General features: G+C 40.7%; 1 protein-coding gene across 3 annotated transcripts in view; it reads left to right on the top strand.

Annotated features, from left to right (window-relative positions):
* The first annotated feature begins 1,932 nt into the window (after positions 1–1,932).
* mphosph8 (M-phase phosphoprotein 8) overlaps positions 1,933–23,379 on the top strand; it is a 48,233-nt gene continuing 26,786 nt past the window's right edge. For 2 of the 3 annotated variants that reach the window (XR_015757443.1, XM_043691883.2), the window contains exons 1-4: positions 1,933–2,071; positions 9,719–9,865; positions 10,729–11,760; positions 19,739–19,844. Coding sequence is in view for 2 of the 3 variants with exons in the window: in XM_043691883.2 (XP_043547818.1) it covers positions 1,970–2,071; positions 9,719–9,865; positions 10,729–11,760; positions 19,739–19,844 (1,387 nt within the window). In the remaining variant the exon portion in view is untranslated. The remainder of the gene's footprint in view (positions 2,072–9,718; positions 9,866–10,728; positions 11,761–19,738; positions 19,845–23,379) is intronic. The other variant, XM_043691884.2, reaches the window with a different exon arrangement.

Raw genomic sequence — 23,379 nt, forward strand, 5'->3', positions numbered from 1 at the left:
TGGAGTCACAGCTGAAGATCCCCTTAGGATGTGCAGGAGATCTAGAGTCTACCGCTCTTGATATCATTTCCTCTGAATGTGTGAGGCACAGTGTTGGCAGAGTCATGATGTATCATAATATTCTCACAGAATTTTGTCAACTGCTAGAATGGGACCTATGTCCTGAAGGGATCAGCAATTAGCCTAGCCTGGTGGTTATTACATTGATAGCTGCATTGAACTTTTGGATGTCTGGCTGGCAACCTCTGTGGGATCCCTCCATTGCCCATCCACAAACGTATTAAGACCATTGCAAATTCACCAAAGTTCCTTAGACAGCACCTAATAGTGAATAGTACAGTGCCTGAAAATTTACCCTGAATACAAGTGTGAGAGAATTGCAAATGTTACACTTTTGTTAAAAAAAGAATTCAAGGATAAGTCCAGCAAGGAGAAAGTGAGGACTGCAGATGCTGGAGATCAGAGCTGAAAATGTGTTGCTGGAAAAGCGCAGCAGGTCAGGCAGCATCCGAAACGTCGATTCTCCTGCTCCTTGGATAAGTCCAACAACCAAAGGTCACTTTGTTTAACCTTGTTGGTAGGATTCTTTTATAAAAGATAATTTGGTACAAAATTAATAGTCACTTGGTCAAATCTATTTTAATCAAGGAAAGGGCAGCAGGGATACGTTAAGGGAAGGTGCTTTAATATTTGATAAGAGAAAGGGTACATAATGCTAATACATTTGACGTGCTATACATGAACTTAGAAAACTGAAACATCATTTAGGCGGACAAAATGCAATCCAGATGGAGGGGTTGGGACTATTCTTTAAGATGAGAAAGTTTAGTGATGTAATGGGGAGTCAGTAGAGGAGGCAGGAAGAAACTCATTTCTTTGGCAGAAAGATCCTGAACCAGAGGACACTTACATTTAGGTGAGTGCCAAAATAAGCATGGTGCAAGGTTGCCACAGCAACATTAAGGAGTAATAATTTTATACAGGATATAGAACCACCGCCTGGGAGTAGTGGAGGCAGATTCAGCCAAGGCCTTCAAAAATAGTAAATTATCTGATGAAAATCAAATGCATTGCTGCAGGGTAAAAGCAAGGGGGTGAGAATAAGTGATTAGCTCTTACCAAGACAGTAGGATACAAACGGCCGAATAGCCTCAGTTGCGCCGTGATAGGAATATCCACGCAACATACAGATCTCAAGTTGGGAGATAGCAATCATGATCTTAGATTAGGGACTCTGACGATTTAAATGTATCGCGAAACCATCATGAAACACACGAAGCTTTCACTACAACACTAAACCCATCCTTTCTCAATTCCCAGAGGGGGATACATTCCTGAGGAAGAGGGGCCCATCATGGCGCTGTAATTCCTCACTGACCATCAATCAACAGTCACACGGTCCATGATAACTTCAGCCATTTACACTCACTTGCCTGGTAATTTTAATAACTCTTGCTCTCACCACAATATGATTTCCATTGAATCTAACACAGAAAGCACCATTTAAATAGTATGGGTGTATACGGGAGTAAACAAATCTGATGAATGATTGATTGATTGAGACGTTTTTACTGAGACTAAAGCGCCATTTCAATATGTTGTTAGTTGATGCGGCTCCAATTCTTAATTTTTTTTCAGATGGATTTTTAATTGGTTGAAATAGGGGCTATCTAAAAGACATTGGCGATGATTTTGACTGGATTCTGTCCGTTGCCGCACGAAACCGGCTTTCAGGGCGTCCCGCTGGGGCTGACGGTGAGAGGCGGTTCCCCATTGACGGATGGAGACGGTCAGACTGTCGCCGTTTTCAATTGGCTAAAGATTGTGTTGTCAATCAAGACAATTCATGCTTTTGATTGGCTACCGTCGCCGTTGTGCTCGTCTTCGAACCCCTCCCCCACGGTTTTGGTTTCTTGTGCGGTTTTTTTTCAAACTCGGTGGTGGCTTGGGGGAACGATCGTTACCTACGATGGCGGCGGTAGAGGAGGCTGCGGACAAATCGGAACCAGAAAGCGAAACGGAGGAAGATGTGTATGAGGTGGAGAGGATAGTGGACATGAAGATTTCTGAGGTGCGAGAAAGAGGTCGGACTGTGGGGGAGGGGGAAAGCGTTTCAGGTTGGGTTGTGTTTTAGTGAAGATGGAGTCAAGCGTTACGTGTTTGTGAAGTGAGGCCTGCGGCCCGGCTCACTCCACCTGCCCAGAGCCATCGAACCAGTGTATAACTCAAATCCGCAACTGGAGCTAACATTGTGACAAAAAGGCCAGCTCCGCGTTCTGTCATGCCTCGCATTAATGTTCAACTCGTTTTAACCAAAACTTGCAAATGAGTTAGATGACAAGTAGACATTAGTGTGGTTTATCAAAATGTAAAGATTAGTATTATGGCGAAAGTTAACGAGTAATTTTAGAAGTAATCTTCTGTTTCACATAGTCAACATTTCTACATGACCGTTTTCGGGTCATGCATTTCAGACAGATTGCAGCTGAAAGCTGTATTGGTTAGATGAAATTGCAGCATTTTTTAAAAAAAGCATCATATTGCAAAAGTTACCTTTAGGACGGGAACTCAAAAAACGAATTCGAGACATTTGTGGCATTTTGCCAATTCCCCCTTGCATGTTTTTCGTCCTGTGTCCCCGACTCCTTGGCGTGCACCATCCCTTTTTTCTCCCCTCATATCTTCATCACCCCCCCCCCCCCCCCTTCCTGTTCATTCCTTGGGGATTCTCCTCTAAGAAGTTGATGTCCATCACTAATCATGTTTACCACCAGCCTCTGGGGAGCACTCTTGAATACCGAACACTCAATAGATGTGACCAATGCAAAACCAATATAATATTTAATACTTAAACATTAATGTTCTAAATAATTTATTATAACGGTTAGGTTTTTTAAACTCTGTTATTTGTCTAGTTTTTTTAAAAAGTTGTAGATTGGAAATTCAGTGCACATTTTTACACAGTGCAAAATAATTTCTCTGCATTTAGTTAAAAATGTTTGCTCATCCTGATAGCACATGCAGAAATACTAAGGAAATACTTAAAAACTAAGTCTTCAGTATTTAAGAACTTTGTTGTTTTTGTTTACCTAGTCTATTACTCCATCTGCTGGATGTTGCTTTGACTAAAACACACATGGTTACTATCAGGTGCAGTTTCACTTTTTATTTGAAGTGTAGTTGAGCAATGTAGCCGGTAAATCCTGTTCATTTGTTTTTCATTTTTGTGCAAATGAAATCTCTAAACAAAATTTTCTCTTATTTATGCTCCTCTTGGAGAGGAGTAGAAAAGACCCGGAAACAGGTTTCCTGTAGGACAAATAGATTCAAGAACGTGCTGTCTGTGATATTTTTTTTTAGTAACAATTGCTTTTCAATTAGCATTGGCTATTTTAAATGTATGATACTAATCTAATACCTAATTATTGGTTTGTTTTTTTAACCGCTTTAAAATAAGTTTGACCATAATATAATTTTGAACAGCAGATTGGAAACTCTTTTCAATGAGATGGAAATTTACAAATTCAACAAGGACAGGATCCTACACATGGGAATGAAAGTTTATCTTTTATTCTACCTTTTGAGACCTCCTGACATTCAACTTTTTAAATTCCTCTTGGGTATCAACAATAAGTGTATTGTACCATACCCACGTGTTCTTTTTGTAGTTTCGTCTGGAGTCTGTTTTTTTGTTTCCTTTCTGTCCCTTCTCAACTGTACCTGAATACAAGCTGGCATGCACTTTGTTAGCACTTTATTTGATTTAAATTAAGGGAAAAGAATCAAACAATTTTTAAAATTATTTTCATCGATATGAGGTTGGGCTGTACAATCGAGGGAGAAAGAATCGTATCAAGCGAGAATCATATATTTTTTGATGCAGCAGATCTATGCTTATTCTAAGCTACTGCAAATAGTTTATGGTAAAACAATTAATGCTTGTCAATTGAAGCTTTGCTTTTTCTTTTGGCAAATCATTTTGGAAGGTGGTGTGGTGCAGGAATTGGCTTGTAACTGGACTATAACCTTTTTTGTTTCTGCAAACATGAAAGGTTTAATTTTTTAAGTGTCTCATTTCCCCCAAATGTCAAAGTCATGCAGCAAGGAAATAGACCCTTCAGATCGAACCAGTCCACACTGACCGTGTTCCTAAACTAAACTAGTCCTACCTGCTGACATTCAACTTTTTAAATTCCTCGTGGGTATCAACAATAAGTGTATTGTACCATATTCCTCCAAACTTTTCCTGTTCATGTACTTTATCGAAATGTCTTTTTTAAATGTTGCAGCTGTACCTGCACTTCATCCAGCTTTTCATTCCAAACACGAATCAGTCTCTGTAACAAAAAAGTTGTCTCTCATGTCCTTTTTAAATCTTTATCCTCTCACCTTAAAAATATGTTCACTAGTTTTGAGCTCCACCACCTGAGAGAAACCACCTTTGCTCTTCACCTTATGTATGCCCTTTGTGATTTTACGAACCCCTCCAGAGGCCCGCCTCAAGCTCCAGTGGAAAAAGTCAAAGTTTATTCAACTTAATTTTATAACTGAAGCTCTCCATTCCCAGCAACATCCTGGTAAATCTTTTCTGAGCCCCTTACAGTTTAATAATATCTTTTCTATAACAGATGACTGGAACTGGCCACTGCACCTGCACCTGGAATTTGCACCTGCATGTATCTCTAAAAGATGTTGTTGTTTTGGAACATGACAAGTGGTTGCCCAAATCCTTCTAACAAGTGAATATGTTGTATAATGGAATGTTACAGATGAGTTAGTTTTGCTGTGCATCACAGATTAGCCCCATATTTCTGCTTAATATGCCTCAATTTTCTTAGAAATAAATAATAGTACACTTTACTGTTAAAGGGGTGGCACGGTGGCTCAGTGGTTAGGGACCCAGGTTCAATTCCAGCCTCGGGCAACTATCTGTGTGGAGTTTGCTCTGTGTCTGAGTGGATTTCCTTTCACCATCCAAAGATGTGCAGGATAGGTGAATTGGCAATGCTAAATTGCCTGTAGCATCCGGGAATGCATCAGATTAGATGTATTAGTCATAGGAAATGTAGGGTAATAGATTAGGGGAATGTAGTTGGGTGGGATACTCTTCAGAGAGTCAGAGTGGACTTGTTGGGCCTAATAGCTTGTTTCCACACTGTAGGGATTCTATGGTATTTTGGTTTTAGTGTAGCAAGCATGCTAAGGAATTATTTATACAGTGTGTTGATATCTGTTGCTCCATAAGTGTTTGCCTAAAACATTATGAAAACATTCCTGGGTTCTACACATCCAATTGAATAATTTTCAGAAATGCAAATGTAAGCAGATTGTAGTTTAATTGCAAGTACAATTTGAACTTCTCAAGATATTCTTACAAAGCTATTAGGAGTTGAACCTTTGCAGCAGGTGCTCGATTTCATCTCTAGAATTACATTATTCATGTCAATAGTTTGAAGCACAAGAGGGCTTACCTCACTGCTCTTTTCAATATTTATGCCTTGACTAATTCAAAAGTAAGGATAATTTTGGTTATTTCATAGCTATTTTTGGGACCTTGTAAATAAGGTGTCTGGCCTATTTTGTAAAGTAGTGCCCTGGTTTCAGAAGTACCTAATTGTTTATAAAGTATTAGAGTGGTCGTGGACTGAATTGCTGTGGAACATTTTGGGCCACTACTTTGGTGCTCGTTCACAGCTGAATGATTCTGAAAGATTTAAATCTTTGTGTGAATGATTTAACTGTCTTCTGACCTTGGCCGTTAACCAACTGCAAATATCAGATCTCTTCTTCTTTTAATCAGTTCCAGTTACAGGAGTATAAATAATTCTGAATGACATTTTTGGATGACAGTATGCAAGCAATTTAATTTTCCACAAAGGATAATGCACAGAAACCTATTGTTTTTGTAATTTATCCCTTCATTTTAAATCTTGTATTTTTCTTGCTGGTGTACTCCTAGGCTTTCTTGTATTTTATTTATTTTGTTAACTTTATTTTCTTATTCATTGTCTCTTATGTCCATTTTGTCAGAACTGATTTCCTTGGGGCTCCTGGTTGAGGTGATTATTTACCTCGAATATATTAAAAAGGGTTGAGATTAAGAATCATCTTTATTGAAGATCAGAAGTTAAAGTATAGAGTGACACCATTAAAAATGGCCAGTTAATTTTAGCCCCAAATAACTTTTTTATTATGGATAAAAGCTGAATCCCAAAACTACTGCTGCTTTCAAACTTTGAATTACGGATGGTCTTCATGCATCGAATTATTATAATTCAAAGCATGGGACACATGTAATTTGCAAAGTGGCAACTGATGAGAGGCATTTTGAGTAGTAGCAGTTTAATTACTCCACATCCACAGCAGAGGCTGGCATGGCAGGGTGGCTCAGTAATTAGCACTACTGCCTCATGGCGCTAGGGACCCGTGTTCGATTTCACTCTCAATGGCAGTCTGTGTGGAGTTTGCATATTCTCCCATGTCTGCGTGGGTTTCCTCTAGGTGCTCTGGTTTCCTCCTATTGTCCAGGGTGTGCGCAGGTTAGGTGCGTTAACCATGCTAAATTGTCCATGATGTCCAGGGATCTGTGGGTTAGGTCGATTGGGCATAGGCAATGCAGGGTCACAGGGTAGGAAGTGCATCTTGGTGTGATGCTGTTCAGAGGGTTGGTTTGGACTTCATGGCATGCTTCCACACTGTAGGGATTCTCTGATTCTAGGTGATATGATTTCATTTTTTGGGTTAAATGCACCATAACAGATACGTCCATAATAGCAATGAAATTTGTATACCTCAAACACATGACGGAGTTCTGAAGCAGGGTCACTGGACCTGAAATGGTAACTGCGTTCCATAGATGCTGCCAGATCTCATTGAGTCGGAGAGCTGTACAGCATGGAAACAGACCCTTTGGTCCAACTTATCCATGCAGACCAGATATCCTAACCTAATCTAGTGCCATTTGCCAACACTTGGCCGATATCCCTCTGAACCCTTCCTATTCATGTACCCATCCAGATGCCTTGTAAATGCTGTAATTGCTCTAGCCTCCACCACTTCATCTGGCAGCTCATTCCATATACGCACCACCCTCTGCATGAAAAGATTGCTCCTTAGGTCCCTTTTATAAATTTCCACTCTCACCCTAAACCTATGTCTTCTAGTTCTGGACTCCCCCATCCCAGGGAAGTGACTTTGTCTATTTATCCTAACCGTGCCCGTCATGATTTTATAAACCTCTGAGGTGACCTCTCAGCCTTCGACACTCCAGGGAAAACAGTCCCAGCCTATTCAGCCTCACCCTGTGGCTCCAATCCTCTAACACAGACACATCCTTGTAAATCTTTTCTGACTCCTTTCAAGTTTCGCAATATCCTTCCGATAGGAAGGAGACCAGAATTGCATGCAAGATTCCAACAGTAGCCTAACCAATGTTGTATACAGCTGCAACATGACCTCTCAAGTCCTATGCTCAATACTCCGACCAATAAGGAAAGCATACCAAATGCTGCCTTCACTATCCTATCTACTTGCGACTCTACTTTCAAGTAACTGTGAACCTGTCCTTCAAGGTCTTTTTGTCCAGCAACTCTCCCCAAGACCTTACCATTAAGTGTCTAATTCCAGCTCTGATTTGCAGCACTTCACATTTATCTAAATTAAATTTCATTTGCCACCCCTCAGCCCATTGACCCATTTGATCAAGATCCCATTCTATTCTGAGGTAACCTTCTTGGCTGTCCAGTACACCTTTGCTTTGGTGTCATCTGCAAACTTAATAACTATACCTCCTATGTTCATATCCAAATCATTTATATAATGATGAAAGACAGTAGATCCAGCACCGATGTTTGTGGTAAACCACTGGTCACAGGCTTCAAACCTGAAAAAGCACCCTTCCACCACCACCCTCTGTCTTCTACCTTTGAGCCAGTTCTGTATCAAAATAGCTAGATCTCCCTGTATTCCGTGAGATCTAACCTTGTTAACCATTCTTCCAAGAGGTACCTTGTTGAATGTCTTGCTGAAATCCATATAAATCACCTCTGCCGCTCTGCCCTCATCAATCCTCTTTTGTTACCTCTTCAAAAAACTCATTCCAGTTTGTGAGATGTGATTTCCCACGCACAAAGCCATGTTGACTATTCCTAGTCAGTTCTTGCCTTTCCAAATACATGTAAATCCTGTCCCTCAGGATTCCCTCCAACAACTTGCCCACCACCGATGTCAGCTCACTGGTCTATAGTTCCCTGGCTTTTTCTTACCTGTTAAGTTTTTCCAGCAATTTGTGTTTTTGCTACTGAACTGACTGGTACTCAAATGATTTCCATAACACTGCCAATTGGTTATTTGCATACACTGTTAAACTGAGGGTTTCAGGTGGTGCAGCATGTTGGAAGCTAACGTACTGGTGTTATTCTGACATAAATACTGCATGTGCATGCCATGTGCGGCCCAAAACAAAGGGCAACGGATTGAAGTAACTGATAATGCAGCATCTAAATTTAAATAAGAACTTGAGTTGAGATTTCCTGCTGCATTGCATCCCTATCCGCACTGTGACATTAGCTTTTGGCATTACAAGCTCGTAGATTGTGACATTCAGGAATCATTTTGAGGTAGGTTGGACTTGGAGTAAAGGAGATAGGGAGCCAAGGACTGGAGAGATGAGATTTCAGAGTGAGGTGGCTCAAGGTGAGTTGGCAGGGACCAATATATTCTGCTGAGTTAGGAGCAACCTAGAATTGGGATAGCACAGAAGCCATAACTTTTAAAGTTGAAGAACTAAATGGGGAGGGGGGTAACAGGAGAGAATGCCACAAAGTCGTCATTTTTGCTTTTTTATATCTTTGTTTGATTTCTAATCATTAACATTGACAGTCTGTACACTTGTGTATATGATGTAGTAGATCTCAAGGTTGGAACAGTTCTCCCTCATTCCCAAAGAAGTGGGAATCATGATTACTAGAAATTAGAGCTGAAATTTCACCCAAAATTGCTTAAATAGCGTACGAGAGTTTGAGGTGGAGACGGACAAAGAATGAATGCAAATGATAAAAACTCATCCTGGGATGTTTAACTTATTGATTGTATTGTACACACTGGTTTCATTTTGAAGCTGAAGATTCTACAAATAAAGGAGACCTAATGCAAGCTGGTCTTGTTGTACTTGAATGGGTGGCATAGTGGCTCAGTGGTTAGCACTGGTGCCCCACAGGTCAGAGACCCGGGTTCGATCCTCAGGCAACTGTCTGTGGAGTTTACACAGTCTTCCGGGTTTCCTCTGGGTGCTCTGATTTCCTCCCACAGTCCAGGTGGGTTAACCAGGGTAAGTGCAGAGTTACAGGATAAGGTGGGGTGCTGGGCCTGGGTGGGATGCTGTTTAGAGGGCTGGAGATTCAATGGGCCAAACGGCCTCTTTCCACACTATAGGAATTCTATGATTACGTTCTGTGAATTACAACTGCATGTAGGATTGTCCAGAAATAGACCATTTGCACTCCCATACTATGAAGTATATCATAGGTTAAAGGGGTTTCTAATATTTTTGTGATTTATACACCACTAGGTGCACTTGTAAAATTAATTATAAAAATGATTCAGTTGATTTGCTTTAACTTCAACAATTGGTACAATTGGATATTTTTCTGAATTTATTGTTTGGAAATATTATCTCTAATTTGACTTTTCAAGCATGAACATGGCTTTCCTTTAACAGGGTCAAGTCTTGTACAGAGTTCATTGGAAAGGCTATTCTTCTGAAGATGATACTTGGGAACCAGAGGCTCACCTGGAGGACTGCACGGAGGTATTGCAAGTGTTTAAACGAAAACTGGCAGAAAAATCACCTGCAAAAGAAAATCGGGTATGATATAGGTCGTTCTATCTTCTTCCACTCAACGTCATCTAACTGCATTGCTATCCCTTTTATTCCTTTCGTCCTTAAGTAATTGTCTAACTTCCTGTTAAATGTATTTATAATCCATAGTCTTAATTTCTAATCAAACAGCATATGCATTATCCCATCCTCCATGGAAAATATTGATTCTGAGAATCAATACCACATCTTAGACTGCCACAGTTTACCCTTTTGATGTCTAATTTGTTTGACTGTCTATTAGATTATCTTGCTCTTATGATTATAAAATATGTAGGTTTAAAGAAAACCTACATACCGTTTTCTCTTTTTATGCTTCCTTTTGTGCATCTAAATTTTTAATTTGATCCCTACATTTCCTATACTTTAAACTTGCATCAGGAAGAAGTTTTGGAATGTGTTTGAGATATGTTCCTCCAGAAAACTGTTGAGAAGCCACCTAGGGCTCAGTCTATTTTAGATCCAGTGTTATGCATTCAGAATTAATACTTTTTGTCAAAGAATCTTCAGTGGTCATAATATGATAGAATTTTCCATTATGTTCAGAAAAAGGTGTTGATCATTCTGAAACTAGCCTTGAATCTTAAGGGCAATTAAGATGGTAAGAGAAGGAAGTTGATCCCCAATTCAAATTTATGAAAAGTCATTAACCTGTAATGTCCACAGATACTTCCTGATTTGCTCAATTTTTCCAGCTTTTTTGACTGTTGTAAAGTAGGTTGGTTGCCTACTAATACTGAATTTGATAATTATTGAAATAAATCAGTTGTCTGTATGAAGCAGCAATTTGTGATCGTTTCACCACGCGATGCTTTTTCTGTCTCATCTGATCAGTACTTTTCTTTTTCCAGAAGCTTACCTTAGACAAAGATATTTTTGAAGATGAGTCTACAGATGATTACGGAGGCATGAAGGAAACTTTTCCACAAAAGACTAAAAAAAAGAAAAAGTCTAAAACTGAACTGGATATGAAGCATGACAGTCCTAAAATAGATAAAAAAGCTAAATCCAGCAGGTCAACTAACGAAGAACTGAGAGACAATGCTTTAGAGAATGTGAGAGTGATCTCTGAAGATGGGAAAGTAAAGCAAAGGAGTTCAACTGAATCTAAGAAATTGAAAAAAAAACATGATGCACAGAGGTCTTTATTGGAGCCAGTCACGCAGGTTGACTTGCTAACTGAATCTCTAAGCCCTAGTGAAAACAAAGAGCAGAAAATTGTGGATCCCAATGATCCAACATTTGAGAAAACAACTCGGGGGCTAATAAGACAAGATGTGATTGCAACCTCAAAAAGAGCTTTGGATAGCTCAGATGAGGATGATCTGGAGCTTAAGATAAAGAAAAAGAAAAAGAAGAGGGACAAGGTGGATAATTCCAAGCAAGAAATAAAATTCCAGAAACAGAGAAGGAATCATAAAGATGACTATTCAGAGAAGAAAACTGTAAGTAAGGAAAATAGCAGTCATGGTAAGAAACACAAGTGTCAAGAGAAGCAAAAGGAGTCTGTTTCGTCTGTAAAATCAGATGGAAATGAAGTGAAGGTTTCAAAGTTTCAAATGGAGGCCAAAGGCAGAAAGTCATCAGATGATGAAAACAGTACCACTCCTAAACAAGATTGTGTGAAAATTGCAATGATGAAACTAAACAAAATGTGTAATGTGACTGACAGTTCACCTCATTGTGGTACTGAGAAGGTGACTCAAGGTTTTGAACCTAGTGTAACAACTTCAGGACAGCCATCCCAATTTGCTGAGCCTAGTCTCTTTGATAAATTAGGATTGGATTCTGAAATTAATCGAGAAAATATGAAGACTGACAAATCAAACTACTCAGCAGCAACCACTGAGGAGAAACTGGAAGCCATTAAAGTTCCGAGCCAAGTAAGCATTCTCATTGTACCTAGTGAATTCTAGAAGCAGGAATAAGCAAAAGTTGCACTTCCTCCACTAGTTTAGAAAATTAGTGACCTTGTAATTGTGTTTTCTAAAGTTGTAGAAGATAAGGATATACACCCCCGCCCCCCCCCCCCCCCCCACAGTTCTGCACAGGGTCAGTCCCATTGAGGGGGGGGTGTGGTTGGGGTTGAAGGAGGAAGAGAGATTGGATGCAGGAGGCTTCAATGCTGCAGGTCCCCTGCACAGAAGTGTGTGTCTGCTCAGAAACAAACCCTGAGACAGAAGGAGGGAGCAAGGCAGGCAGAACGAGGGATAAAGGAATCTGCAGAAAATTCCGAGCCCCAGAGGAAAGGCATTGAAACAATTAACTGAATAATCCGAACGAAATACTGCCCGCCCATCTTGTTGGGTAATCAAGGTTCCTGTGTAGTTCCAAGGCAAGATGATGTCTTGGAACTAAAAATTGTATATTAGAAATTATTTATGAAATACTTGCATAAAATATGTAAAGCAAATAATTTGCAAGGAATTGAGAATAGGTCCTTGGGAGACTCCAGAGGTAAAAATAGGAGGAATCATGTCAGAATCATGCTTTGGGGTTGACACAGTGGCCTGTGGTTAGCACCGCTGCCTCACAGCGCCAAGAATCAGGGTTTGATTCCAGCCTCTGGCAACTGTCTGTGTGGAATTTGCACACTCTCCCCATGTCTGCGTGGATTTCCTGCGGGTGCTCCGGTTTCCTCCTACAGTCCAAATATGTGCAGGTTTAGTGAATTGGCCATGCTAAATTGCCCGTAGTGTTCAGGGATGTGCTAGTTAGGGGTAAATGTAGGTGAATGGGTTGGTGTGGACCTGTTGGGCCGAAGGGCCTGTTTCCACACTGTAGGGATTCTAATTCTAATAAGTTTACAAGTGATTCTGTCTCCTCTCCCATAAAGTGTTGTCACTGGTGGGATGCCTACGTGATCAGTATCCATAGATTGCTTTAATTATAAATGGAGATATAAGAATTTGTAAGACTTACTAATCGAAAATATATTGAAAGAAGGGGTGAATTATGTCTTAATGCAGAGTTCTTGACCTCTTCGCATTTGATTTTGATTTCATATATGCAATAGCACAAGTATTTGACTGACCTTTGCTAGTTAGTGTGCAGTGCATTCCTACAACCTTTTATATTTCTGCTGATCAATGTTTAACAAATAATCTACTCCTTATGTATATCTTTGGCGATACAATTCTGAATTTGGAGTCAAGATGGGATGCATTCTGGGTTGTGTATGTAAATCATCAATCTTGAAAGGATGTTGAAGGTTTGACTTTATGAATTTGGCTTAAATAAGTTAGTTGAAAAATCCTAGGAAATTAAATTGCATAAGAGCATGGCGAGTAATTTTTAAAAAGTAATCACTTGATACTTGTAAGTGAAATATTTATGTTTGAGAAATGCTAATTTAGCACATTAACACAGGGCTGTAAATTAAACAAGTTGAATAGCTTTATTAATCCATTATATATATTGTTTTTCCCCAGTATTGAATGCTAGGTGAACTGTTCAGCTACATGTTCTCTTGTGGTTACCTTTTTTGAGTGAAAAATGGGCAGTTGTAAATCATCTTCTGATTCTCGAATCTATGTTTGTGGCTTAAATTCATGCTGTCTCAGTGCAGGCTTTTAATTTCCTTTGGGTTTTCCTTTTATGATTATGTAATGAGCTCTATTTTAGGCAATATCTCATTCTTTCTCTTTCTCCACTTTTCTGTGGTCATCATGCTAGTCAACATAATCTGTAATCCACGTAACTCCATACTGTCATCATCCAGCATTGAGGTTTGGACAAGTTAGTCCTTACTGCAGTTAGTTTCTTACTGCAGGTGGTGAAATTTGAATTTGGTAAAATCTGGCATTAGAAAATGTCCTTTACAAATACCTGGGGGCTTGTACCAACACTGGGAGAACTGTTTCCCACATGCTAGTTAAGTAAAATCCGTGTTCCAGAAATAGCCATCATAATTATGTCCTGTCCCAATAGCAGGGTAAACTCACCACAGGTTGCATTACATTGGTTAACATTCAAGCAGGAGTTCTGAGTCATCAGCTTTGAGCCTAGATACCGCGAAATCTCATGGCTTGAGGTCAAACTTGCAACCTACTGAGTATCATTGACTGGATCCCTTAGCTAATGATTCAAAACTTTGCCAGAATTAAACACTATTTAGAGAAAGCACTGAAGGTGGAATGGGATTTCAATGTCCATTACCAAGAGTGGCTCAGCAGTACCACCACTTGACCAAGCTTAAAAGAAAATTGCTGCAGATAGAATCTAGCAGCTGCAAACATGGCTGACTTCCTTGCTAAACAGGAGAAGCTGTATATAGAGGAACCTCGATTATCTGTATACCAGTTATCTGAAAATCGGATTATCTGAAGGCGATCTCGAGGTCCCGATAGAAACATTACATCAAAAACGTGTTTCTAACAGTGATCGCGTCTTTTGTTTACAGTGATTTAAACAGGAAACTTCTCCAAATGATTGACCTCCTGCCCTCTCTCTCCCCACACTTCCCCTGGAGTTTTACAGAGGGGTGTACCCTAACCCCCCCAATCCCAGATAACCTTTCTAACATTGTCCTGTGCAGGGCAGAGGTGGAACCTGTAAAAAAAAAAAAAAAAAATTGTAATTAAAAAGGTGTGTGTGTGTGTGTGTGTGTGTGAGAGAGAGAGAGATTTAACCCACAAAGGTAGCAGCCTTGTTGGTGTCCAGGCCGGCTGCCCCGGAGAGGGGGCTGGGGGCAGTGTTGGTTGAGGGTCGGGGGTTGCTGGACGGGGATTGGGGTGGTGGTGGTGGTGTTGGGGAAGTGCTGGGTGGGGGCATGGGGAGGTGTTGGATGCAGTTGGATGGTGGGCAGGGGGTGGGCGGGTGGCAGTGTTGGGGGCTTGGGGGTGTATTGGACAGTGTTGGGTGGGCAGGGGAGGTGTTGGTTGGTTGGGGGGCAGTGTTGGCTAGGGGAGGGGGGGGGGGGCGTCTTGCACGCTGTTCTTCTGCAGCCTCCTGAACGGGGAGCAGACTTTTAAAAACTGGGAGCCCCAGAGGAAAGGCATTTAATCGATTAACCGAATAATCGATTATCTGAATGAAATAGTGCCGGCCCATCTCATTCTGATCATCGAGGTTCCTCTGTATACAGACAGTACTAAGCAATCCCATAGCCAACAGATCAGGTCTAAGCTGTACAATTTTTTCACATCCTCTTGTACGTGATGGACAATGCAATAACTACCAACAGGTGGAAACTTCATGAATATCACTATTCTTGCTCAGTCTACCATAGAATCCCTACAGTGTGTGACAGGCCATTCAGCCCAACAAGTCCATCCGACCCTTTGAAGAGCATCCCATGCTATCCTTGCAACTGTAGGCCAAACCATCTAACCTGTAAATCTTTGGACTTTGGTAGAAAATGAGAGCACTCAGAGAAAATCCAAGCAGACACTGGGAGTATGTGAAAATGTCATGCAGACAGTCATCTGAGGCTGGAATTGAACCAGAGTCCCTGCCGCTGTGAGTGTAATTCATCAGTGCAACAGACAAGATTGAAGCATTTGCAAGTATCTTCAGTCAGAAGTGCTGATTGGCTGATCCAACTTTGCCTCCCCTTTTACGTCTGTGATACTGGGGATACTTCAGTCAATTCAATTAATTCCAAATGATATCAAGAAATAGCTGAAAGCACTGGATTCTGCAAAATCTGTGCGCTGTGACAGCATCCCAACATTAGGGCTAAAGGCTTTTGCTCCAGAACTACCTTTTGCTCCCAGACAACTTGTTCCAGTATAGCTTGAAAGCTGGCATCTACTCAACAATGTGGAAAATTTTTCCTAGATATGTCCTGCACACAAAAAGTAGGACAAATCCTGTTAAGTAGCCCTAATGTCAGCCAAATAATGGAAGGAGTTGTTGGTAGTAACATTAAGTGCAAAGACATAACCTGCTCATTGACACTTTTTTTTAGTTTAGAAGGAACGGTGATCTAGTTTCAAGTCTGGTTGGTAAGGTGTTTAGGCAAAATCTTGTGGGCTGTGGTGTTCCCAACTATCTGTTGCATAGTCCTAGATGATAGTATTGGTGGCATTGGAAGATACTACCTAAGGAGCCATGGTGAATTTCTGCAGTACATCTTGTAAATAGTACGCATTGTTACTGACCATGAGTGTGGGATGAATTGAATGTTGTGGATGTGGATTCAAGCAGGCTGTTTTGACCTGGCTGATGTCAAGCTTCTGAGGTTTTATTGGAGCTGCACTCGTCCAGGCAATTGGGGAGTATTCCATTGCATGCTCAACTTGTACAGACTTTGGGGAGTCAGGAAGTGATGTATTTGCTGCAGATTTCTGAGCCTTTGACCTGCTCTTCTAACCACAGTATCCTTGGATACTGCCTGACCTGCTGCGTTTTTCCAGCAACACATTTTTCAGCTCTGATCTCCAGCATCTGCAGTCCTCATTTTCTCCTAACCACAGTATCTACATGGCTAGTACAGTTCAGTTTCTGGTCAATTGTAACCTCCACAATGTTGGTGATACTGTTGAAGGGTTTAAAGGTTGTTGGTGAGGCTACTTTTGGAGTACTGTGTAGAGTTCTGATCACCCTGCTATAGGAAGGATATTATTAAATTGGAAAGGAAGCAGAAAAGATTTAAAAGGATGTTATTTTGACTGGAGGGTTAGAGTTGAGAGGCTGGATAGGCTGGGACTTTTTTCAGTGGTGTAGAAGTTTGAGGGGTGACCTTGTAGAAGTTTATAAAATCATGAGGGGCATAGATAAGGTGAATAGCAAAGATCTTTTCTCTAGGGTAGGGGAATTCAAAACCAAAGGGCATAATTTTAAGGTGAGAGGAGAAAGTTTAAGAGGAACCAGAGGGGCAACATTTTCACTGAAAGTTGTTCACATGTAGAATGAACTGCCAGAGGAAGTGGTGGATACAGGTACAGTTACAATTTTTGAGATTTGGATAACTTCATGAATAGGAAAGGTGTAGAGGGTTATGGGTTAAATGCAAGCAAATGGGATGAGTTTAGTTTGATCAACTTAGTTGGCGTGGATGAATTGGACTGAAGGGTCTGTTTCCATGCTGAATGTGTCTCAGTCTATACATGTTAATTGCCACTTCCCAACCCTCATCTGGATATTCGAGGAGAAAGTGAGGACTGCATATGCTGGAGATCAGAGCTGAAAATGTGTTGCTGGAAAAGCGCAGCAGGTCAGGCAGCATCCAAGGAACAGGAGAATCGACGTTTCGGGCATAAGCCCTTTTAAACTTTCCTGAAGAAGGGCTTATGCCCGAAACGTCGATTCTCCTGTTCCTTGGATGCTGTCTGACCTGCTGCGCTTTTCCAGCAACACATTTTCAGCTCACCTGGATATTGTCCAGGCTTTGACCAGATATGGGCTGCTTCAGTATCTGAGGAGTTCTAAATGGTACCGAACATTGTTCAATCAGCAAACCTTCCCACTTCTGACCTTTTTGATGGGCATTGAGATAGCTCAAGAAAGTTGGGTCTAGGACACCACCCTGAGGAATTAAATTCTTGTGGTGGAGTGGAAATGTCCCTACCTCTGAGTCAGAAAACCTGGGTTCAACTCCCACCTGCACTAGAGGTGTGTGATAGCATCACTGAACAGGTCAGTGAGACAATGTCTACTCTGAAATTCTGCAGAAATGTGCTGGACCTCAGATGATTGACTATCATATTCTTTGTCCCAGCTATGAACCAACCAGTGGACAGCTTCCCTTGATTCCCTTTGACTCTAGTTTTGCTGAGGATCCTTAATGCTATACTCTGTCAGATGGAACATTGATGTCAAGGGCAGTGACTTCCTTCTTGTATCTGGAATTCAGCTCTTATTTTTTGTCCATATTTGAAGCAAGGCAATAACAAAGTCAGGAGCTGAGTGGCCCTGGTGGAACCCAAACTAGGTGTGAGTGAGCAGTATTGTTAAGCAAATGCTGCTTCAAACACTTTCCATCACTTTGACAAATTGTGGTAATTCGCTGGATTGGCTTTATCCTATTAATTGTTCACAGGCAGATTCCAGTGCAGTTTTTCACATTATCACTCTTTACTAGTGTTGCAGCTGTACTGCAACAGCTTGGCTTGGGCACAACAGGTTCTAAGGTCTTCAGTGCTGATGTTGGAATGTTTTCATGATCTGTAGTTTTTGTAGTATCCACAGTCTGCAGCTGATTCTCTATTGCTGTTGTTAATACTTTTTAGAAAAAAAAATTGAATTCCTCCGTATGTCTGTCTGTTGGTCATAATGAAGAGATGAACCAACTATTTCCCCAAATGTCATTTGTTGCCATTGAGGTAGCAGCTTACTTTGTCTCAGGGAAGCTCTCAATCCAGTGTTGGGCCATTAAATATTGCAGACCCATATCTACTTTGCAATATGAAGCAATGTATTGCATTACTACCTATCCATTTGGAACTAGTGTGCATGGGTGGACCAAATGGCCTTTGTTCCTATGATTGTTTCTAAGTTTGAGTTGAAATTAAATAGAAACAAACTTAAGCACATCTGCAAATATTATTGTGGGCCACAGATGGAATTGGTTTCAAAGCAATTATTTTGTTTACAATTTAAGATACATTCTTGCCATGTCTTAACTTCAGTCTTTAGCACAGTAATACATTGCAGAATGAAAATTTTGCAGAAAGTTATAAAGGGAATGTCATTTTTTGAAATGGAGGTATACAGTTTGTAAATTATCATTTTTAATACGGTAAAATTTACAACTTGTGCCGAACATCCAGCTGACTAAAATCTGGAGATAAACAGCGGCACGGTGGCTCGGTGGTTAGCACTGCTGCCTCACAGCATCAGGGTCCCTGGTTCAATTCCAGTCTCGGGTGACTGTGGAGTTTGCACATGCTCCCTGTGTCTGCGTGGGTTTCCTCTGGGTTTCTCCCGCAGTCCAAAGATGTGCAGGTCAGGTGAATTGACCATGCTAAATTACCCATAGTGTCAGGTGCATTAGTCAGAGGGAAATGGGACTGAGTGGGTTACTCTTAAAGGGGATGGCATGGTGGCTCAGTGGTTAGCACTGCTGCCTCACAGCACCAGAGTCCCAGGTTCGATTCCAGCCTCTGGCAACTGTCTGGGTGGAGTTTGTACATTCTCCCCCGTGGGTTTCCTCCGGGTGCTCCGGCCAAAGATGTGCAGGTCAGGTGAATTGGCCGTGCTAAATTGCCCGTAGTGTTAGGTGCATTAGTCAGAGGGAAATGGGTCTGTTTGGGTTGCTCTTTGGAGGGTCGGTGTGGACTTGTTGGGCCGAAGGGCCTGTTTCCACACTGTAGGGAATCTCTAAATCCAATCTCTTTCTCAATGAGACATTTCTGGTTTTCATTAGTCATTTGTGGGGAGACTATCGTTTAAAGACTTTTTTTCAAAGCTTTGCATCTTGCAGTCATCAGAATTTCAGAAGAAAACCAGTTCAAGGGAAAATTGGTTGGCATGAAGAATGTTCCCATGGAGAGTGCATCAGTGAACAATTTGACAATTAACCACCAAGTTTCGTTTGAGTTTTGAATCCGGTAGATTGACTCTGGGCAGGACATTGCCCTGAGAAATTAATCAGCAACTCAGGGTTGTCATTAGGACTTATTGCAGCACATCTGCATTTATTAGAAATTGCATATTAACATACATACTCCTGCATTTTGCATGCAATATGTACATACACTGCATCAGTTTCAAATCAGAAAAGTAGGTGATGGCAATATTCTAGTTCATTGCATTAGTATTCTTGTGAATTGTTCTGATGAGCGAAAGACAAAAAGCTTTAACAAAGTGCCTACTTGAAGCAATACTTAATTTCTCATTTTACGTAAAGTTTCGGCTTTTAATATTTTCTGTTTAAACATTAAGGTTCTTGGTTATAACTCTTGTTCTTTGTTTTAGTCTGTTTCCCGAGAGAGGTTAGGAAAGAAAGCTGAAGCACCCAAAGAAATGTCTGACAAAAAATTGGATATTGACAAAGGGCGAAAGGAACAAAGTGTGGATCATCGTAAGTACTAGAAGAGTGATGTACCGGGGAGGTGATGGAATAAGTGGTAATGTAACTCGACTAGCATTCCTGATACCGAGACATGGATTTATATCCCACCATGCTACCTGGCCTAATGATGACCTTTTGTTGATTATCAGCCGCTGCTAATTGTTGTAAAAACCCATCTGATTTGCCAGTGACCTTTGGGGATGGAAATCTGGCACTACCTGATCTGTTCTACTTGTGATTCCAGACCCACAGCAATGTGTTTGACTCTTAACTTAAATGGGAACACCCAGAGGAAATCCAAGCAGACACTGGGAGAATGTGAAAATGTCACGCAGACAGTCACCTGAGGCTGGAATTGAACCCAAGTCCCTGGCGCTGTGAGTCTAATTCATCAGTGCAAAAGACAAGATTGAAGCATTTGCAAGTATCTTCAGCCAGAAGTGCTGATTGGCTGATCCATCTTTGCCTCCTCTTTTATGTCCCCAGTATCACAGATGGCAGACTTCAGTCAATTCAATTCAATTCCAAGTGATATCAAGAAATAGCTGAAGGCACTGGATTCTGCAAAATCTGTGCGTTGTGACAGCATCCCAGCATTAGGGCCAAAGGCTTGTGCTCCAGAACTCGGTATTTTGCTCCCAGGCAACTCGTTCCAGTATAGCTGGAAAGTCAACATCTACTCAACAATGTGGAAAATTTTCCCAGATATGTCCTGCACACAAAGTAGGACAAACCCTGTTAAATAGCCCTAATGTCAGCCTAGTGATGGAAGGAGTTGTTGGTAGTAACATTAAGTGCAAAGACATAACCTGCCCACTGGCACTGATTTTAAGTTCTACCAGGACCACTTCGTTCCTGACGTCATTACAGGAGCCTTTATTAAAGCCTTTATTCAAACATAGATGAAAGAGCTGAATACTGCAAGGAAGGTTAGAGTGATGGTCTCTGACCTGACCTGTCCTGAATGCTGGCTAGGCCAGCATTTAATACCCTTCACCCTAAGTTTAACTCTGTACTCTGGGGATGGGCAATAAATGACCCCCCCATATCCTCTTGAACTAACTTTTAAAAAATGGTATTTCTATCATGTAATTTTATTATGTATTTTGATTACCATTTTCTCTGTCAGGTATCTTAAGTTTTAAAACTTTAAATTTTAGATATACTAATGTCTTAGCGGAAACTTCATACTGTCACTTATTGAAAGATGTTTAAATGAAGTAAGGTAGATTTAGATGTAAACATTTTCACTTGTCAAACAGATGTTAGAAATAGTTATAAGTAGTAATGGAAATAGAATTTATTGGTAAGCTAAATGAAAGTATTGTAAACATTCGTGGAAGAAAATAGGGAAATAAGTGTACAAATCATAATGGGCTTCACAGAAGTGCACCAAAAAGCTTGTATTAAATAAAAACAATTCTTATAGGCTCATCATTATCTCTTGGCCTTTGTAGTTTGTACCTCTTGAGAGAAACTCGAGAAATCTATTAGTTTTAGTTTATAGCCTATTCATCTGGTGTGTTGCCTATACTACATTGAAAGCCTGTAATGCCAAATCTCTGACCTTTCAGAGCATCAAGCTTTTATGTCCTTTTGGAGCTTGGTTACTGATTTATTTTTAAATCAAAATGTATTACCTAACCCTTACTAACATTCGATTCCACTTGTCACTTTTTAGCCCCTTTATCTAAGCTATCAAGTATCATTTCTTGTGGCTTTTTTTTAGTGTTATCAAATATTGATTCTATCTCTTAATTTGCTATCATAAATGTTTAATTATTATTACTATATGCACGGAATAGAAGCAACTTCCAGAACTGGCCAATCTTCTCTGCAAACAGAAGTCTAGGAAAAGTGAATCCCAAATTGTTTTGTGGGGCTTCTCCTCCTGAGTCATTTTTTTTTCCTTGTTTAAAACCAAATTAAAAACAAACTCTTGGTATGTCTTATGGAAGTTTTTAAAGTTGTGTTTACTGCTTTTATATATCAGTCATTATTCCTGTATCTTATGCTTTGATAGTTCCACAGCTCTGGTATATGGACTGTACCACCTCCCTCTGTTGCTAGGAAACATCAATGTCAGGATTGCCAGTTATATAAAAAAATACTGCAGATGCTGGAAATCTAAAATGAAAACAGAAAATGCTAGAAATACTCTATCTTCATTGAGTACTGGTTAACATTTCAGGTTAATGATCTTTCATCAGATTCTTAAGTTTGCTCCTAATTGAAGATTTTGTATAACATTTTTTGAATGAAAGTAAATTTTTGTATGGTCTTTGTGATCGAGTAACCCCTGTAGCATAGCTATGTATATGATTGAGTGAATTGCTTATCTTGACTTTCTTTTCTTTAGTTTAGTTGGAAGGAATTCTGAATATGGCTGCATCCCCCCATCTCAACTGGAAGCTTTGTTTTAGTATGGGGTTTTCTCCTTTTCCATAAACCTTAGGTCAGGCCTTGATGTGTCTCTTAAGCAGACTATTCTGTACATGATGTAACACCAGACTCCTAGCTCTCAGCTACACAAGTTCTAACCTTGTAGTAGAGTCTAAAATACATGACTGTCATGGTCACAGTTTATGTACTCAAGAGGCACAACTGCATATCCATTAAACCTCAACTTTGCAACTCAACTTAGACACCTACAAAATGTTATCACCTCTTGATCTCCTGGCAGCTTCTGAGATAGAAATGTGTTGCTGGAAAAGCGCAGCAGGTCAGGCAGCATCTAGGGAACAGGAGAATCGACGTTTCGGGCATTAGCCCTTCTTCAGGAATGAGGAAAGTTGGTCCAGCAGGCTAAGATAAAAGATAGGGAGGAGGGACTTGGGGGAGGGGCGTCGGAAATGTGATAGGTGGAAAGAGGTCAAGGTGAGGGTGATAGGTCAGACTGGGGTGGGGGCGGAGAGGTCGGGAAGAAGATTGCAGGTTAGGAAGGCGGTGCTGAATTTGATGGATTTGACTGAGACAGGCTGGGGGGAGGGGAAATGAGGAAACTGGTGAAATCCGAGTTCATCCCTTGTGGTTGGAGGGTTCCTAGGCGGAAGATGAGGCGTTCTTCCTCCAACCGTCGTTTCGCTGTGGTCTGACGATGGAGGAGTCCAAAGACCTGCATATCCTTGGTGGAGTGGGAGGGGGAATTGAAATGTTGAGCTACAGGGTGTCCAAAGACCTGCATATCCTTGGTGGAGTGGGAGGGGGAATTGATCCAAAGACATAGCTTCTGAGATAGGTTATCTGCATTGAGATGCACCAGACCATGTGTTAAATGAATGGAATCTTTTCCAGTTAATAATGCATCCAAGATTCTACCTTGCTGTTAACACCAGCAATCTGCGGTTGGAACAATCTAGAATCGAAAAAAAAGTAAGTTAAGGCATACGGTGACTTCCATCTCTCCTACTGACACCCTTTGGGACATAGTCTGTGATTTTGATTGTCCTTTAAAAATACTTGGCAAAGTACTGTCTCCCCATATCCTGATCCTCTGGCTGGCTCTGGAATGACCTTGTCGTTCTATGGAATGTTGGAGGAGGGA

Source organism: Chiloscyllium plagiosum, unplaced genomic scaffold (assembly GCF_037043375.1).
Source record: "Chiloscyllium plagiosum isolate Xiang-an unplaced genomic scaffold, Cpla_swu_hap1 HiC_scaffold_6, whole genome shotgun sequence".
Classification (NCBI taxonomy): Eukaryota; Metazoa; Chordata; class Chondrichthyes; order Orectolobiformes; family Hemiscylliidae; genus Chiloscyllium; species Chiloscyllium plagiosum.